At 47.1% G+C, this 19,700-nt stretch overlaps 1 protein-coding gene across 1 annotated transcript in view; it reads right to left on the bottom strand.

Annotated features, from left to right (window-relative positions):
• MYO1F (myosin IF) overlaps positions 1 to 19,437 on the bottom strand; it is a 60,801-nt gene extending 41,364 nt beyond the window's left edge. Inside the window, exons 1-2 of the mRNA XM_083594404.1 lie at positions 19,262 to 19,437; positions 8,355 to 8,492 (exon numbers count right to left, since the gene is read on the bottom strand). Coding sequence (XP_083450530.1) covers positions 8,355 to 8,492; positions 19,262 to 19,264 — 141 coding nt within the window. The 5' untranslated portion in view covers positions 19,265 to 19,437. The remainder of the gene's footprint in view (positions 1 to 8,354; positions 8,493 to 19,261) is intronic.
• Positions 19,438 to 19,700: the final 263 nt, after the last annotated feature.

Genomic DNA, 19,700 nt, shown 5'->3' with positions numbered 1-19,700 from the left:
CTCAGCATCAAAAAAACGAAGATCATGGCCACTGGGCCCATCACCTCCTGGCAAATAGAAGGGGAAGAAATGGAGGCCGTGAGAGATTTTACTTTTTTGGCTTCCATGATCACTGCCGATGTTGACAGCAGTCACGAAATTAAAAGACGCCTGCTTTTTGGGAGAAAAGGAATGACAAACCTAAACAGCATCTTAAAAAGCAGAGACATCACCTTATCAACAAACGTCCGTATAGTTAAAGCCATGGTTTTCCCAGTCGTGATGTACGGAAGTGAGAGCTGGACCATAAAGAAGGCTGATCACCGAAGAATGGATGCTTTTGAATTCTGGTGCTGGAGGAGACTCTTGAGAGTCCCATGGACTGCAAGAAGATCAAACCTCTCCATTCTGAAGGAAATCAGCCCTGAGTGCTGACTGGAAGGACAGATCCTGAAGCTGAGGCTCCAAGACTTTGGCCACCTCATGAGAAGAGAAGACTCCCTGGAAAAGACCCTGATACTGGGAAAGATGGAGGGCGCAAGGAGAAGGGGACAACAGAGGACGAGATGGTTGGACAGTGTTCTCGAAGCTACAAACATGAGTCTGACCAAACTGCGGGAGGCAGTGGAAGACAGGAGGGCCTGGCGTGCTCTGGTCCAGGGGGTCACGAAGAGTCGGACACGACTAAATGACTAAACAACAACAAAGGTAACCTTGGCTGAAATGCACCTCCTCACCCCAGCTTCAGAAACCAGCATTCAAGCATGGACCTAAAACCTGGGGAAGATGTGGCTTTCTTGTTTTCTCCAGCTAGGGAGGGTAGGACTCGAACCTGTGGCTTCAGGTTACAAGTGTAATAAACAAAAATCTGCCCTTCTTCCCTTATGGGGGACACAAGAGCCCTTATAGAGTCCTTTGCAGGTACTCCAATGGTCGGAGAAAATAACAGAGGCCAAGCAGAGAATATTGAGAAGCAAAGCAGCTAGTAAGCCTGATCTTTATTGGACTGTTGCAACAGGGTGCCCCCTTCACACGCAGGAAAGGAGGAGGACCCAGAACAAAGGTGTGCCCGCCCTTATATAGACATTTTAAATTGCCCGCCCTGGAGTCCAAGACCACCTCCAGAAACTTAATACCTACATCACAGAAAAGGCAGTCTACAGCAGAAATCTGAGTGTGTTGTTTGCCTCCTGTCTGACAGGTTACCTGTTAATGCTCACTTGATTGGATACCCTGGGGAGCCTGGCCAGTCTTTTGTAATGACAAATACTTAGTTCCTGAGCCAGGTCACAGGCTCACCCTATTCATACACAGACATACTCTTAAGACAGGATTTGTGAAGGAGGAGACAATGGGGAGGCTTTTCCATTTTCCTTTGACCTTGCAGAGTTCAATTTGGGAGGAACAAAATGGTTTCAGGACTTTTCCTGTGGGGTTTCAGACATGTGGTTTATATATGCAGTTATATGAGACTTTAAATTTTTTGCTTCACAAGAAAAGAGATTCCGACTCAAAATCAGGAAGAACATTCTGACAGTAAGAGCGGTTTGGCCATGGTATGGAAGGTGACAGAGTCTCCTTCTTGGGACGTTTATAAGCAGAGATTGGGTGGCCCTCTGTCAGGGATGCTTTATCTGTGATTCACGCATTGCGGGGGGTTGGACTGGATGACCATTGGGGTCCCTTCCAACTTTACGATTGTATGATTCTATGAAATCAGTAGCCGGGGTGGCTTCTGTAAATCCGGGACCATTCCTGGAAAATCAGGACACTTGGTGGGTTTATCCTTGCTGAATTCTGCATGACTAAGGAAGAGGAAGCTCAGCTCCCAGGTTGGTTGTAAGTAGCATAGCAAACAGGTGAGGGCCGGGGCATGGCTGACCGAGGCGAGGGGGGCAGTGCCCCATGGGCCCAAAGGCTCCATGGCATGTACAACTGGCCCAACTCGGTCGTCCTGCAAGCTAGAACCAGCTGGCCATTCTCTCTGGCGCCACCTACTGTTGGGCTCCCGGGCTCCCACCCTCCCAGCAACCGCCACCACCAATTGCACTTGCAGCGTCAAGAGGCAGTCGCTGGGGTTCTGCTCTGCATGGTCCAGGAGCATCCGAGGCGGACCCAGGTTCGGATCCAGCCCTCAGGGGGCGAACCTGACCTTTTAGCATCACCCTGGGCACCTGTTTATGTGGGTTGTGGCGATTGTGGCTGACTCAGGCCACAGTACGGAAGTCCTTTTCACAACGGCTGCCGTGGGAGGTGCTATTTTTAAGCAGGAAGATGAAAGCGAGACAACTTTTCAGTTTCGGTGTGTGTGCGTTTATCCCACATAGCTAAAGAGTCCCATGACTTTGACTAAGCCCATCTCCATCTCTCTTGCATGATAATTCTTAGAACTTCTGTGGACCTTCAGATTACAGTGGTACCTCGGGTTAAGAACTTAATTCATTCCGGAGGTCTATTCTTAACCTGAAACTGTTCTTAACCTGAAGCACCACTTTAGCTAATGGGGCCTCCTGCTGCCGCTGTGCGATTTCTGTTCTCATCCTGAAGCAAAGTTCTTAACCTGAGGTATTATTTTTGGGTTAGCGGAGTCTGTAACCCGAAGCATCTGTAACCTGAAGCGTCTGTAACCCAAGGTACCACTGTATTATTATTATTATACTTGGGTACCTTTATTATTATTATACCTTGGGTTAAGTACTTAATTTGTTCTGGAGGTCCGTTCTTAACCTGAAGCTGAACCTGAACCTGAAGCCCCACTTTAGCTAATGGGGCCTCCTGCTGCCGCCACACAATTTCTGTTTTCATCCTGAAGTAAAGTTCTTAACCCAAGGTACTATTTCTGGGTTAGCGGAGTCTGTAACCTGAAGCGTATGTAACCTGAAGTGTATGTAACCTGAGGTACCACTGTAATAGTAGTAGTAGTAGTAATATTAATAATAATAATTGTGTAGCGCCTATACCCACAGGTCTCAGGGTGGTTCACAATATAAAATCACAATTTTAAAAAACCATAAAGCGCATAATCAAAATTAAAATAAAAGCAACCCAGATGTTGCCTGACTGCAGCTTCTTTGTACAGCGCAGGCTTAAATTGCAGAACTCCCTCGCACAAGGACAGACACCAACTTGGGTAGGTATAAAAGAGGATTGAGAAGGAACAGGCTTTCGATGGCTATTAGCCACAGTTGGAGAAAGTGATGCTTGTGAATCCCAGTTGATGGAAACCCCAGGACGGGAGAGAGTTGCCCTCGTGGTCGGATCCTGCTTCCAGGCTTCCCATAGGCATCTGGTTGGTTGCTGTGAGAACAGGCCCTGGACTAGATGCATCACTGGCCTCATCCAACAGGCTCTCCTTATGCGCTTTGTTGTTGTTGTTTAGTCGTTTAGTCGTGTCCGCCTCTTCATGTCCCCCTGGACCAGAGCACGCCAGGCACTCCTGTCTTCCACTGCCTCCCGCAGTTTGGTCAAACTCATGCTGGTAGCTTCGAGAACACTGTCCCACCATCCTGTCCTCTGTCGCCCCCTTCTCCTTGCGCCCTCCATCTTTCCCAACATCAGGGTCTTTTCCAGGGAGTCTTCTCTTCTCATGAGGTGGCCAAAGTCTTGGAGCCTCAGCTTCCAGTGAGCACTCAGAGCTGATTTCCTTCAGGATGGATCGGTTTGATCTTCTTGCAGTCCATGGGACTCTCAAGAGTCTCCTCCAGCACCAGAATTCAAAAGCATCCATTCTTCGGCAATGAGCCTTCTTGATGGTCCAGCTCTCACTTCCGTACAACACTACTGGGAAAACCAGAGCTTGAACTATACGGACCTTTGTTGGCAAGGTGATGTCTCTGCTTTTTAAGATGCTGTCTAGGTTTGTCATTGCCCTTCTGTGCTATGTATTCCCAAACCCCATAATCATCCACTGGCCATACGGCCTGTTTATTCTTGTTCAACATCACCTGGCGTTCTGAGGCTAAAAGAGGAGGGCTGAGAGGAGATCGGAGAGCTGCCTTCCAATATCTCCAGAGCTGCCCCCTGGAAGAGGGAACGCCTTGCTTTCTCCTGCTCTGGAGGGTAGGACTCGAACCCATGGCCTCAAGTGACAATCAAGGAGATTCCGACTAAAGCTGTTTGACTGTGGAATGGGAGGTGGGGGGCCTCCCTTGGAGGCTTTTAGACAGAGGTTCCTGGAAGGCCATCTGTCAAGAGTTCTTGAGCTGAGATTCCTGCATTGCGGGGGTTGGACTGGATGACCCCTGGGGTTCCCTTTCAACTCTACCATTCTATGATTCTTTGATTCATATTGTGAGGGGAGAGACTCCCATCAGGCAAGGCCTCCTTCCACCTGCCTTGCTCCACCCTCTAGTCTCTGCTTCTCAATGTGTATTGTGTTGTTGCCTAAGAAGGATAGAACTTTCTTTATGTACGCAACAACAGCAGCAAGAATACTCATTGCAAAGTATTGGAAGACACAAGATTTACCCACCCTGGAAGAGTGGCAGATGAAGGCGATGGACTATATGGAACTGGCGGAAATGACTGGCAGAATCCGAGACCAGGGAGAAGAGTCGGTGGAAGAAGACTGGAAGAAATTTAAAGACCATCTACAGAAATACTGTAAAATTAATGAATGTTAGAAAGATGTTGGAATGAAGTTACATGGCTTTAGCAGAAATGCCATAAAGAATTAAGTACAATAGATGGTAAATGGATTAAAGGGAAAAATAAGGTTAGAATATGTTAAGATAAATTATAGGACAGAAAATTGAGGAAGATGGAAAGGATTTGCTGAAACAATAAATTGAAGTGGAATACAAAAAAGGGAGGTGTGAGGAGGTCGCTGAAACAAGTAAATGGAAGATAATAATATTGAAAGTATTGGATATGTTTTTAATTCTTTTTGTCTTGTTTTGTTATGTATATGAAGTGTTTTTGTTTCTGTATTGTATTGTATTGTTTTGTTATGTTTAATTCTTTTTCTTTTCTTTTTGTAATTCTTAAATTTTTAATAATATTTTTTTTTAAAAAAGTGTATTGTGTGGTTTTATGTACTGTGGCTTGCCATTGTTTTACTGATTATAGTTTAGATATTATTGTAACTGTTGAGTGGATTTCTGTTTAACTTTTATATGTTGTTATTATTTTATACTATTCTAATGATTGTTGACTGTTACCTTTTTGATGTAGGTTGCCTAATTTAAAGTTATGTTTTATTATCACATTTTTGTATTGCATTAGATTGTTATAAGATGTACAATTTTTGTTTCTTCAGCTTGTAAACCGCCCTGAGTATTGTAACATAGAAAGACGGTACACAAATTAAAAATGATGATGATGATGATGATTCTGTGACTGCCCCTGAAGAGGAAGGCCCAATTTATCCTCCTTAGCTAACAGCTGCCAGTGGATCTCATCTCCATGGGTTCATTCTAACCCAGCCTTTCTCAACCTGTGGGTCTCCAGATGTTGTTGGACTACAACTCCCATCACCCCTAGCTAGCAAGGCCAGAGCTCAGGGATGATGGGAGTTGTAGTCCAACAACATCTGGGGACCCACAGGTTGAGAACCACTGTTGGCAACCTAAGGCCCGGGGTCCAGCCCAATCGCCTTCTAAATCCAGCCCATGGACGGTCCGGGAATCAGTGTGTTTTTACATGAGTGGAACGTTTCCTTTAATTTAAAATGCATCTCTGGGTTATTTGTGGGGCCTGCCTGGTGTTTTTACATGAGTAGAATGTGTGCTTTTATTTAAAATGCATCTCTGGGTTATTTGTGGGGCATAGGAATTCGTTCATTTCCCCCCCAAAATGTAGTCCGACCCCCCACAAGGTCTGAGGGACAGTGGAGCCTGCTGAAAAAGTTTGCTGACCCCTGATCTAAACCATTTTGCTTATTAAACAGAGCTGCTGGATCAGACCACGAAGACCCACCAGGGGCAGGGGCCGCTGCATCTCTCCCCTCCAGATGTTGCCAGACTTCAGCCTACATCGTCCCTAACAACAGTCATGCTGCCTCGAGTTGGAATCCAACAACATCTGGGGTTTTTTTACAGGTTTCCCCCTCCCTGACCCCCAAAATGGGATGGAAGATTTTAAAAAGAGGCATCTTCCCATTTCTTGCAGGAGTTAGGGAAGACTGCTTCTCAGAGCAGCACCAGGGGATTCCGCAGAACTGTGGAGTTGGAAGGGACCCCCGGGGGTCATCTAGTCCAACCCCCCCCAGCAATGCAGGAACTCACACTGGGAAAAGAGTCCCTCGATGGGAGCATCAAAACATTTGGGAAATGGGCAGAGAAATGGGCTTGCGGAGCGAAGAGGAGGCTTTCAGCACTCTGCCGGGACTGCCAAATTTGGAGAGGATGACGGGAGAGGAAGAGCAGGGGGAGGAGCGTACTTGGCCACAAACCACAGGGACATCTGAACGGAAGTGACACAGGGGGACAGCAGCACAGGCAAGAGCAAAACTATAAATTTAAGAAGGATGTCGACAAAGGCTGCCTTCTGAGCTTGGAAATAACCTTCAAAGTCAACAGGTTACTTCCAAAGGTACCCAAACAGAGGCGGCTATCTGCAGGCCCAGGTCCACTTGATATGCATGGACCTATCCAACATGAAAAAATTCTTACCGATAACAAAGGGTTACTTCTGACCCTCGTGGAAAATTCTACACCTCAAGAAAGAGACACGTAGAGCCAAAAATGAACAACCTCCCCGAAGCAGCTGATATAAATCATCCAGTACTCAGTAAGAAATCACAAAGACAAAAACCTGAAGCAAAGAAGAAGAAAAGCAAAAATATCAAAACACGAAGGAAGTCAAAGATAACCCATCGTGTCTGCAAAAAACAATGGCAGAAACTTTACAACCTAATCTCATCATCCTCTAAAAGGTAAAGGTAAAGGGACCCCTGACCATTAGGTCCACTCGTGACCGACTCTGGGGTTGCAGTGCTCATCTCGCTTTATTGGCTGAGGGAGCTGGCGTACAGTTTCCAGGTCATGTGGCCAGCAGGACTAAGCCGCTTCTGGCGAACCAGAGCAGCGCACGGAAACGCCATTTACCTTCCCGCCGGAGTGGTACCTATTGATCTACTTGCACTGTGACGTGCTTTCGAACTGCTAGGTGGGCAGGAGCAGGGACCAAGCAATGGGCGCTCAGCCCGTAGTGGGGATTCGAACCGCCAACCTTCTGATTGGCAAGTCCTAGGCTCTGTGGTTTAACCCACAGCGCCACCCGCGTCCCTTCATCATCCTCTACACCTGGCTTAAACAAATTCACCTCAAGGGGCAGTAAAGAAAAAGGCGAAGCAGGAACAATCAAGGCAAAGCCCCAGTCTATATCTGAGAGGGAAACCTTGAACCAGAGCTCTGAAACAAACACAACAATGGAAGTTACTTCCCAGAGCCCTGGAAGAATAACAAAGGACAACACAGGTAGTAGAGAGGTGACCACCCATAATATCAATGGGAACATACTACAGGTCTGGCAAGTTTCGAGCCAGAGAAAAGGCTGGAGCTTGCTATTAATTCCCCCAAAACTTGTATTCGCCAACTTCCCAAAACCGTAGATTGCATAAAGCATCTCTTGAACATCTTAAATGACATACTGCCAGGTGCAGTAAAGCCAACTGATATAGTTTCTATAGAGTATTTATACTATGATGGTCACTCGGTACGAGGAACGATCACCTTCCATGATCAAAATCTGGCCAACCTTATCCACAGAGCAAGACTGTCATAAAGGAAAGGATAGAAATACTAAGATTCTTCGAAAATAGGGTACCAAAGACCTCCCTCTTTGAAGCCAATGGCAAATGAGGATCAGGAAAAGGATGTTGGCAAGCGGGAAGGTGTGCAGAGGAGGGCGACCAAGATGATCAAGGGTCTGGAAACCAGGCCTGATGAGGAATGGTTGAAGGAGCTGGGAAAGAGGAGGCTGAGAGGAGATATGAGAGCCATCTTCAAATATCTGAAGGGCTGCCACATGGAAGAGGGAGCAAGCTGGTTTTCTCCTGCTCTGGAGGGCAGGACTCGAACCCATGGCTTCAAGTGACAAAGAAAGGCGATTGTGACTAAACATCACATAGAACTTTCTGACCGTAAGAGCTGTTCGACCGTGGGATGGAAAGTGGAGGACTCTCCTTCCTTGGAGGTTTTGAAGCAGAGGTTGGGTGGCCTTCTGTCATGGATGCTTCAGCTGCATTGCAGGGGGTTGGACTGGATGACCTTTGGGGGTCCCTCGCAACCCAACAATTCTATGATTCTAATTCATCGCCCGAAATGAAAACTTGGATCAGTCAGATGCCCCGACTCTGATCACGACGGGCGCACGTGGCACCAACGGCTAGAAGGGAACGCAAGAAAGAATGAAGGAAAGGACGAAAAGGATACGAAGATATAGTCATCCATGAACCGCTTCTTGAGATTTTCGACGATGGCGTCTTCGTTGATCTTGCTGAGGAGGACCATGTCGTCCACCCCGCTCTGCTTGACATTGTGGCTTTGCCAATGGAACCGCTCTTTGCTGCCCTGGAAAGATTTGAGAGAGAGAGAGAAGAAAGTCAGGCCGACAGAAGTGGATCCAGAGTTCGGATGGATGGATCTGTCCATTTACACTTTCATTCAGCCTCTGATTCCACCCCCCCACGCCCAGTTTCAACTATTTTGTTATTTATTACCATGGAATCGTCGAATCGTGGAGTTGGGACCCCCGAAGGTCATCCAGCCCAACCCCCCACAATGCAGGAATCACCGCTGAAGCATCCAGGACAGACAGTAATGCCACCCAACCTCTGCTTAAAAACCTCTAACCCTTAAAAAAACCCTTCACTGGAATATCACAGGGCGGCCCACAACACAAAAACGCAAAACGAGAACACAAAATACATAATAAGCAAAAACAAAACAAAATAAAAGCAAAGCAACAACCCCCCTCCCACAAACACAGACCCCCCCAAACATTCCTCAGGTGATAATAAGGACATTTCTTACTCCCCTCAAGTGACCCTTCTTGACCCCCCCCCCCATTTTAGGCACACAACCCCCCACCACCACCCCCGGCAGAGCATTTCCACCACTTCACCAACGGGACACAACACACACAAACCCTGAGAAAACTCCTTAACCCCTATTTTATTTTTTCCATAGCAAGTTTTTATTAAATTCTCAAAAGGTTAACACATACACTTCAATACGTAATGAATTTGTCTTTTTCCGACTTCCCACCCCTTTTCTCCCCCTCTGCTGTACAATGCCTTCCAATTCTTATGCCGTCAACTTCAATCCTGTAATTCCTAATTCCTTCTGTTGCTCATATTTCAAATCCCGCTTGCGATTTCTATTCTATTCTATTCTATTCTATTCTATTCTATTCTATTCTATTCTGTATAAACACAAATCGATAAATAGATTTTAGAAAGGCGCAAGATCAGATGTGGATGCACAAAGCATTTCTTAGAGTAAAGGAAAGCAAGGCTTTCTTCCTGCCCAGGTTGGCCTTGCCTGCATTTCAGGGCTAGCGCGTCACAGGAGCATGGCCTTGGTGGCAGCAGCCCCTCCTCTACCTGGCCAGTTCTGCAGCTGCCCAAGGAGACTGACAGCAGCAGCAGCCGTGGAGAGGCCACCGGATGCTCCCTTGCAGCTGCCATAGGGCCATTCTGGGATCAAATCAGAAGCCGGAGTGGCTTTTGTAATTCCAGGACTGTCTGCAGAGCCCCCCAGGTGTCCCTCTTTTCCAGCGACAGTCCCGGATTTACAGAAGCCGTCCCGGTTTCCGATTTTATAATGGAAAGTCCCACTTTTCCTTAGGACAGTCTCTATTTTCATTGGAGAAATGTTGGAGGGTAGGAGGTCAACAACCTTTAGAAGACATTGAAGACAGCACTGGGTAGGGAAGTTTTTAAATGTTTAATGTCTTATTATGTTTTTATATATGTTAGAAGCTGCCCAGAGTGGCTGGGGAAACCCAGTCAGATGGGTAGGTATTTTTATTTTTATTTTTAAACAGGATGTCTCTGTTTTCATCAGAAAAATGTTGGAAGGTATGTACAGTCCCTGGAACACCAGGATGCTTGGAGGGTATGCAAACACAGCGAAAAGGCCCTGGATAGTTTTATCAGCCAAAGGCCTGGTTATAGAGAAATGTTTTTGCCGAAATATACAGTGGACGCTTGGGTTGCGAATGTGATCCATGTGGAATGCACGTTCACAACCCGCAGCATTCACAACCCACGTCTGCGCATGCGCAGGTTGCGATTTGCACTTCCGCGCATGCGCGATTGCCAAAACCCAGAAGTAACCCATTCCGGTACTTCCAGGTTTTAGCAGTCTGCAACCCGAAAAAACACAACCTGAAGCGGACGCAACATGAGGTATGACTGTATGCCATGGGGGAGAGCGTGCCACAGAAGGGGAGCCACCGCAGAAAAGGCCCTGTTCTCGTGTTGTCATCCTCCAGACTTCACGGGGAGGAGGCACACAAAGAAGGGCCTCAGAGGATGATCTCAGGGTCCGGGGCGGTTTATTTGGGGAGAGGAGGTCCTGGAGGTATTGCGGTGCTCTGTGCAGTGGGCTTGCTCCTCAACACGCATCTCTTGATCCTCCATTCAGACAAGCAAAAATTACAGTCGGAGTTGAAGGGCACATTCTGCACGGGCAAAAACGCTCTCCAGGAGGGAGTGCAGAGCCAATGAGGGCCATGGGTTGGGACAAGGCTTGCGGGGAGTGCTGAGGGCCGGGCAGAGAGGTCCCAGGGGCCACATTTGGTGTCTTCTCCACCCCCCACTGTAGTCACGGACAGAAGTATTTCCGAAGGGGAAGTTTTAACTGCTCTTACATGCTGCTGATTGCTTAAGAGGTGGTTTGGCTGCCGTGGGGCAATTTTGGAGATCTTGGCCTGTTGAGTCGTTCCGGTGCTTTTAAGATCGAGGGCTGAGATCCGACAAAGTCAGGCTCAGAACAGACCCACTGGCATCAATGGAACGAGGCAGGCCTGCAGATTTCAACAATCTATTAATAAATTAACAAACAAACATTGCCCCCCTTGCCTATTTAAGTATGTTTTGTTGCTGGGCTGAAAATAAGATGGAGAACTTCCAGGGACAGGCTGAGACCAGAGAATTCGGGACTATTTTCGATCAAGAGGGAGGCAGGAAGAATTCACCTCTACCTCCTCCAGGATTCCCAAAACACAACTACCCTCTGAAATCTGGGTTTTAGGACCCGGTTCTCCAGCCTCTCCCTTCTGCAAATGTGTTCAGCAATATGCATTGGGTTTTTTGGGGGGTCAGTCTGGATGATGTTTAGGGTCCCTTCCAGTTGTTGAGATCCTGTAACTGTTAGGGGTGGGATGCATGAGAGCAAGCTCTTTGGCTTTTATGCCTCTGCAGGACTTTTCTGATTTCCATATATGCCTGGGGGGTGGGGGCAGAATGCACATAGGCCAATTTGCTGATGTTTAGGGATTTTTATAGAAAAAATAATTTGCAAATGGGTGAGGAAATGCGGTGGGGTTGAGATGAAGAAAAACAGGAAGCCGAGAGAAAGCAAATTGGTAGGGATTTCAGATCCTCAGATCATGGCTGCTGAACTCAAAGGCCTCTCCTTGCCTTCATTGAAACCCTCGTCTGTCCCCAAGGAATTTATTTTGGACGTAGTGGTTTTTGATTTATTGTGGATTGCTAACTTGTTGAGCAACCTCACTTGCAGATATCGGAAATGTCAGAATATTATACATTCAGGAACTGATGAGCGGCTAGCCAATGGTACAGGATAATAAACAACAACAAAACATTGCAATAAGGTGAATTGCAAGGAATGTGAATTAGAAATTACTGGGGAAACAATGCAGCAACAAGAGGAAACGATGGGCACATCGAGAACGGAACCAATTTTTGGAAAAACTGTATGGAAATTGCTTTCATTTGTGGTTGATTTTCAATTTGGCAAAAAAAAAAGAAGAAGGGGGGGGGGGCAGAGGAGAAACCATAGTCTGCCCCTTTCTTGGTGTGGTCACTGTTTGCAAAAGCATCTGCCATCCACATCTTCCAGATCTTATGCAGAACACAAGAAGGTCTCTTCCTCTGTGGTTTGGTTGCTGCGGCTGGAGAGCTTCGGTTTAAAGGAAAGGGGAACTGAGGTAGCTGTGTTGTGAGTGTGTTTGTGTGTGTTGTGAAACCTGTCTCTGAGTTTCCCAGGACACGGTTTCGAAAAGGCGGCCAGAGAGAGGGGGGCCCACAATCAGCCCCAAAGCAGTGAGTCCCCCCCCCCAAATGGCATGTCCTGCAGATCGCTAGGTCAGCGGAGGGTGTCTCCCGCTGCAACTCTTTATGAGTCTCCGTTCCAGGCCTGGCCTCCTTTGAATCAGCAAGCGCCACACCCAGGCAAGACCGTCACTGCCTATGGGTTTCCTGTGTCACACACAAACTTCAGAGGCAGCAAAGAGGCACACTTCCTGTGGTTGAAGTTAGAGGAGCGATCAAGGGCCTAGTCCTCAGTGAGGTGGCAAACCCAACTCTGGGGAGTGCCGCTTCAGAGTGTTGCAGGAATTTATGTATAAATCGGGGGGGGGGGATGTTGCCCCTCCAACAGATATCATGCACATGCAGCCCACTACCAAAATCAGCACAGTTTTGTGATTTGTCCCCACAAAACACTTCATCACAGGGCCTATTCAAAGGGCCTTTGCTGCACGATACCAAATGTAAGAATTCACTGATAAATGTACCTATGTACTGGCTCACTGGCAGTGCATTCTTGAGCCTGTGACGGAGGGAGGTGGATAAAACGAAAGTTGGCATCCAAACCACTGAGCCAGCTCTCTCACAGAACCATAGAGTTGGACGGGACCCCAAGGGTCATCTAGCTCAACCCCTAGGGATCTTTTGCCCAATGTCGAACCCACAGCCCTGAGAGTCTCACGCTCTACTGACTGAGCAGTAGGTAGCTCATATCAGCTGCATTGATTTATCTATTCGTGTTTAGTTTTAAATGTATTAATGATTATTCTGGGCAACTTACAAACATTGCCTTCCGGGGTGGGCGGGGCCAGAGGGAAAAGTGGGCGGAGCAAACAGAAACATTACAAGAATGTTTTAGCTGGTGTCAAAAAAAGGGACAGGCGTCTGTTGTCAATAGGCGGGGAGTTCCAAAGACCGATTTCTTACAAATGAGGAATGGGTATTATGTGGCAGCTGTTGACAGGCCCAGTTCTGCAGATAGAAGAGGTCATATGTGGTATGGCAATCCCACAGGTTAGGGGTGGCTTAGTTTTAGGGATGGACATGATAAATATTCCTTTCTCTGAGTTTCTTATCTGCCCAGATTTAAGTTCTCCACCTTTCTGCATCAATGTGGATCCTCGTGAAAATACCTGTGCAAATTCACCAGAGCTTTAGCGCCAATTTCTCCAAATACGCACATTTTCTGTAAGCCGTTTGCCCCATGTTATTTCCACTATTATAGACATCTGTGTGCACACCTGTAATTATACAGATTTTGGGAGTTGGATCACTGCATTGCAAAATTCAGAAATGTGCAAATTTCGAGAGATCACTGCAAATTTCGGTCTTGCAAAGTGTAGGTCTGCATTAAGCGAACCAAATTCCTCCTCTTCCTCTTCCCTCCTTTGGGTGCCGTGCTCTTTTCAAGTCCTCATTTAAAAATACACACATTTAAAAATACGAGCGCGAGACGAGAAGCTGGATTGGGGCCCCAAAAGGAAGCCCATAAGCAAGAGTGAGTTACACAGCTTCCTAAAGTAACCTTTCCAAATTACGTTTTCCCCCACCTACCCTCCCGCATTGATGAGTCTCTATCTTCCTCTTCTGACCTCTCCATTCTGTTTTCACACCTCCCACGACTGTCACTTTTCTTCCAGCCTCTCATACTGTCCACACCCCATGCTGTTAAGCTATTATGGGATTGTTTCGGTGCTTCTGGCCTCCCACCCCCCCCTTAAGATCTTTTGCCTATCTGCAAACCTCAGGGGTTACTCACAATTTACTGATATTCCTATCTTAGAATCACGAAATTGCAAAGTTGAGATCTCCAAAGGTCATCCAGTCCAACCCCTGCAATTCTGCCCACAGCCATCCCTGGGTGGGCTTGAACCCCCAACCTCCTGGTTCACAGCCAGACGCACTGACCCATTTGAGACGTTTTCTCCCTGTGAGCGTAAAGAAGAGGCAAATTGGCTCACCCCCCCTCTCCCTCTCCCTCTCTCTGATCAATCCATGCACACAGAAAGCTAGCATGCAAGGAGAAGGTTGGCACGCTAGTTTTCTGGAGTGCAGGAGACACATTCTATCGCTACAGTCTCATGTGCTGCAACCCTGGGCCGAGAACCGCCATTCGCCGCAGAATGCACAAAGAATGCAAAATTAATAAAAAATAAAATTCTCCCCTCCTGCTGAACCCCCTTATGGTTTTGTCAGGTCTTTGGAAAGTTAAGTATTAAATCTGACCCTCTCTCTGCAGATCTCAGTTTCTGCCGTCCTCGGGTGCGAGGTGGTTCTTTCTGTTACGCTTTCAGGTCGGACTAAATGTCAGGAACTTCCTAAATATCAGGAAGAACTTTCTGAGAGTCAGAGCAGTGGACAGTGGACAGTGGAACGGGCGGCCTAGGAATGTGGCGGACTCTCCTTCTCATTTCCAAACAGAAGTTGGATGGCCAGGGATTCTTTATCTGCGTTTCCTGCCCTGCAGGGGGTTGGTCTGGATGACCCTTGGGGTTCCCCTTCCACCTCTACAGTTCTATGCTTCTATAACCTGGAGCTTTCAAAAAAGTCAGTGCTGGTTGTTTAATTGTTATGTTGGCATTAGAACCTTAAACAAAGTATCGCTTGACATATAAACTGGTTTTTTATGACAGAATGCAAGTGTAAAAAAATGGAAGTGTAAAAATTCCCGAAGGCTGTGAAAGGCCTTCTCAATTTTTGTAATGTATGGATCATTTTGTAAGCAGGAAAATGAAACCTTCAGAAACACAGGAATAGCACCTCATCTAACCTATGGGAATGGGGGCATTATTCCGCTGCTTTCCTTTTTCTTATGCATTTTGTGTTTTTATATTGTGATTTTGTGTTGCAACTGCCCTGAGACCTGTGGGTATAGGGACGTATAATAATAATAATAATAATAATAATAATAATAATAATAATAGCATATAAAATTTTATTTCTTAATTGAATTATTAATTATTATTATTTTGTGGATAGCTGTTCAGTGGAAAAAGCAGGACAGGAAGACTTCGAGTCACAACCTAAATACCTACATAGAGATCTTTCACTTCCTGTTGTTTTGAAGCTGCAAAGCTCAGCCCCCTGCATGCTTACTCAGAAGTAAACACTGCTGTGCCCACTGTGGCTTACTCCCAGATAAATATGCAGAGCAGCACTGAGCGGCAAACTTTCTTCCAACCCAAGGGCCACATCTCCTCCTGCGAAACTTTCTGGGGGCCAGCAGTCAGAGGTGGGCGGGGCAAGAGGCAAAGTGGGCGGAGCACCAGAGGTAAACCCCGCCTCCTCCCCATAGCCAAGTTTCCACACACCCCTCTCTGTCTATCCTCCATGCAGGCAAGTGAAAGACAGGATTACGAAGACACATTCCCAGCCGTGGGAAAATGCTCAGGGGAGGGAGCACGACCTGGAGAGAGAGGGTACATTTCCGAGGGCCAGACAAAGATTCCCAGACACAAGGGGTCTAAATTGAAGCTAAATTGAAACAGGTGCTACTTATGTAGGTTTAAAAAAAGCAAAGCAAAATGTGAAAACAGTGTGTTTGTCGGCTGTTGAAGGATTGACAGCAGTCACTTCCCCCCAACATTTCTTGGGTGAAAATAGGAACGCCCTATTCCGTAACCACAGAGCCTAGGACTTGCCGATCAGAAGGTCGGCGGTTCGAATCCCCGCAATGACGGGTGAGCTCCCATTGCTCGGTCCCTGCTCCTGCCAACCTAGCAGTTTGAAAGCACGTCAAAGTGCAAGTAGATAAATAGGTATCGCTCCGGAGGGAAGGTAAACGGCGTTTCCGTGCGCTGCTCTGGTTCACCAGAAGCGGCTTAGTCATGCTGGCCACATGACCCGGAAGCTGTACGCCGGCTCCCTCGGCCAATAAAGCGAGATGAGCGCCACAACCCCAGAGTCATCCACGACTGGACCTAATGGTCAGGGGTCCCTTTACCCTTTACCTTATTCTATAACAACAACAAGGCATCTGCGGCATTGCTCTGTCGGAGAGGAGCATCACAGAATCACAGATTTGGAAAGTGTCATCTCGTCCAACCCCCTGCAAGGCAGGAACCTTTTTGCCTAACGTGGAACTCGAACCCGCAACCCTAAGATGCATGCTCTCCAACATTTCTCTCACGAAAATAGAGACTCTGGGCGGCTTCCAACATATGTAAAAACACCATAAAAACATGAAACATTTAAAAACTGCCTTCAGGTGTCTTCTAATGGTTGCATGGCTACTTATCTCCTGGGCTTGGGCATGGCACAACTCCAGACCCTCTAACATTTCTCTGATGAAAACAGGGACGTCCTAAGAAAAAGAGGGACATTCCGGCATCAAATCAAAAACTGGGACAGCTTCTGTAAATCCCTGGAAAATAGGGGCACTCGGAGGGTGAATGCCTGGATAGCTCCGTGCTGACAATGCCAAGGTTGCAGGTTCAATCCCCGTATGGGACAGCTGCATTGCAGGGGGTTGGGCTGGATGATCCTCAGAGTCCCTTCCAACTCTACAGTTCTACCGCCTGACTTCATTTCCTGGTGATGCTAACCTTCCACAGCCACCCAAAGTGGCCTGGGGGGCGGTGAAGGTTCCTGTGACAAGAACTATAATCCCCATTTCCCAGCCTGGAAAGAGAGAGCGGTTATTAAACCCCGCAGGCTCCAGGAAGTCCTCAAGCAGGACGCAAAGGCAGAAAACAACCCCTTGCTCCTAGTCACCAAAATCTAGTACTCCAAGGTAGACTGCCCTTGCACGGGGAGGCTCCAAGTTGCTGTCAAGGTGGATCTCTGCTAAGGAGAGCTCTGCTGGGTCAGAACAAAAGCCTGCCAAGTCTAGTGGCCAATCAGACTCAAGGGATCATAGTATCGTAGAACTGTAGATTCAGAAGGGACCTCCAAGGATCATCTAATTCAACCCCGTGCAATGCAGGAATCTCAGCCAAAGAGATTCTCTCCCTCAAGCCCACAAGCAGGGTGTGAAATGAATGGGGTTCATCCCAAAACGCGGTGGTTGCTCCCTCTCCCGCTCCCTCTGGTTTGGGTTCTTTGAGGTAGACTTCCTTAGATCATGGAGGCTCCGTTACACCAATAGCTATGGAGAGATCAGCTTTCCTTCACCGAATCTCTGCAGTCTAGTGGACATTACTGCATCTCCTGGCAGGGAATCCTGTCAGTTAGAGGAACAGGATTTTCCCCCAGCCTGTGGACCGGCATGTGGGTCCCTCGTGGGCACTTTGGGGTCATGAGGACTTCATTCAATCTCCAGATTATCCACTCACCGCCCGCTTTCGCAGTGGGTACGGTACACGATGCAGAACTTGCACGACTGGTCTGAGATTCTGGCCTGAATCTACTACTAAGTTTCATTCTGAATTGATTGTTCTGAATCTCCTGATGGGTAGGGATGCCCCAGGGTTCGAGGATCACGGGAGAAGGAGAACAAAACGTCATTTCAAGCCACTTTTCCCCTACTAATTTTAAACTCTGTTCTAGTTTCAGTGTGGCTATGCCCCAGAAATACATATGAACATGGACCCAATTGTTAAGCATGTAAGGACAAAAGAAGCAATTATAATTTAACAGTTTTCATGCTACTCTATTTTATCAAAGCAACTAGAAAAAATTATGATAGGAAGATCTCACACAGGTGAAGGGAAGCAGTGGGGAGGGGGGGTTAGGTTGAATTGGGGGGGGAATAATATATGGATATAATATATTCTTGTAGAATAGTAATATATTGTAACCAGAATAGAAGTTTAAAAGGGGAAGCAAATGTACTTTTAGTATTTTCATTATTGTAGTAGTTATTATTATTTCTTATCGGTAGAAGGCAATGTTAATTTAGGCTACTTTGTTTTGCTGTCTGTATAAATTTTTTTTAAAGCCAATAAAAAAAAAATACATCTGAACCTGGACCCAAATATGTGCCAGCTGGGAGCTGAATGTGTGATTTACTCTGACTTTAATTAGCACAACAGAACGTCAGGATAAAGGCAGGTCTCGGTGGGAGCTGGAAGGGCCCTCAAGGATCATCTAGTCCAACCCCCCGCAATGCAGGAATATGCAGCTGTACCATAACAACACACAGTGAAAACAGCATCAAACAGAATCTGCCCCTTCAGTAGTTTGAAACAGGGCTTCTACCTCAGATCGCTCAAAGGGTTGGTTTTGTATTCACCGTTAGCCAGAGTAGACCCCTGAAGTGAGTGGACATGACTTAGGCCTGTGACTCTGAATGTGTCTACTCTGAGTAAAAACCCAGCGGGATGCAACTGATGGATGCTAGTCAGAGTGGCAGGGGAGTGAAAAAGAGCAGAAACCACATCATGGACCTCACAAGGACTAGCCACTTGAGCTGCCCAGGCACCTTCTTGTGCCGAAACACATAGAATTGAGGTCACAGCCCAGCACTTCTGCAAGTTGCTTTTGGGAAGAAGGCTGCAAGCAAGGCCTGCTGGGTTAGGCGTCTCCTCTGGACAGGGAAGCTTAATTTTGCCTTTTTTATTTTTAGCAAACCAGCTGAGGAACACCACCCACCCTGGAATGAATCAGGAGGACCGAAATACACATGTGTCTGAATTGCACATCCTTGCACCAAAAAACAGAAGCAGCGCACCAGACACAGAAATGGCAAAATTCCTTTTGGCCTGGATAAGTACAACTTAATCCATCACCTCTGAACACACACACACACACACACACACACACACACACACACACACATATAACGGTGCCACCTTATTTTATCTGAAATAAGTCCCCATCGATTGAGTTTTTGAGTAAGCATGCTGATGACTAGAACTTTTATTTCCCTCCCCAAATTCTCATGCCAAGTGGATGCCAAGCGGCAACTTTCCTTCGAGTAACCCTAGCAGTTTAAGCAACAAGTGGCAAGCAATTTGTCAGGGAATTTGGGCTGTGTGGGGGACTTACCCCTGCCGAACCCCCCTCTCTGACGCCAGACACCTCTGGAACTGGGTCCATTTTGAGCAGTGCAAACTGGGTGGCAAACCGGTTCACGAAACAGGATGCCACAGCTCAGCTTGCCACCCTGAAGCCCAGACTTACCATGATCTCTGCTGTGCCCACTCCCCAGGTTGGTGCTGAGACCCCCACGATGGGTCACTGAGGTTCTCTGTGGGTCATAGATGCATTCCTGGCACAGGGCAAGGAGCAAGCGGGGAGAGATCTTGCAGCAGTGAGCTTCAGAGCTGTGCAGGCAGCAAGAGAGAAGTGGAAGCTCACCAGTCACAGCAAGTTCCTCTATCCGGCCCTCACCCCCCTCCCCGCCTTCATCTCCCCCTTACTTCCTCCTTCAGAGTTGTTCAGAGTTGTGCAGGTGACAGGCCTCTGAGAAGAGGAGTCAGTGCAAAACTGCACTTTTATTTCAGGATGACACTCTCGAACTGAAATATACTCAGAGTCGCAAAGTGATTTCATGCTCTTTATTCAGCTCATAGTGGTGAGGAGGAATGAATGAAAGTCCCCTCAAAGTATCTGCTTTATA

Source organism: Podarcis filfolensis (assembly GCF_964270895.1).
Source record: "Podarcis filfolensis genome assembly, chromosome: 18".
Classification (NCBI taxonomy): Eukaryota; Metazoa; Chordata; class Lepidosauria; order Squamata; family Lacertidae; genus Podarcis; species Podarcis filfolensis.
Note: the sequence above shows the minus strand (reverse complement) of the source record. Positions and strands in the feature narration are given on the sequence as shown.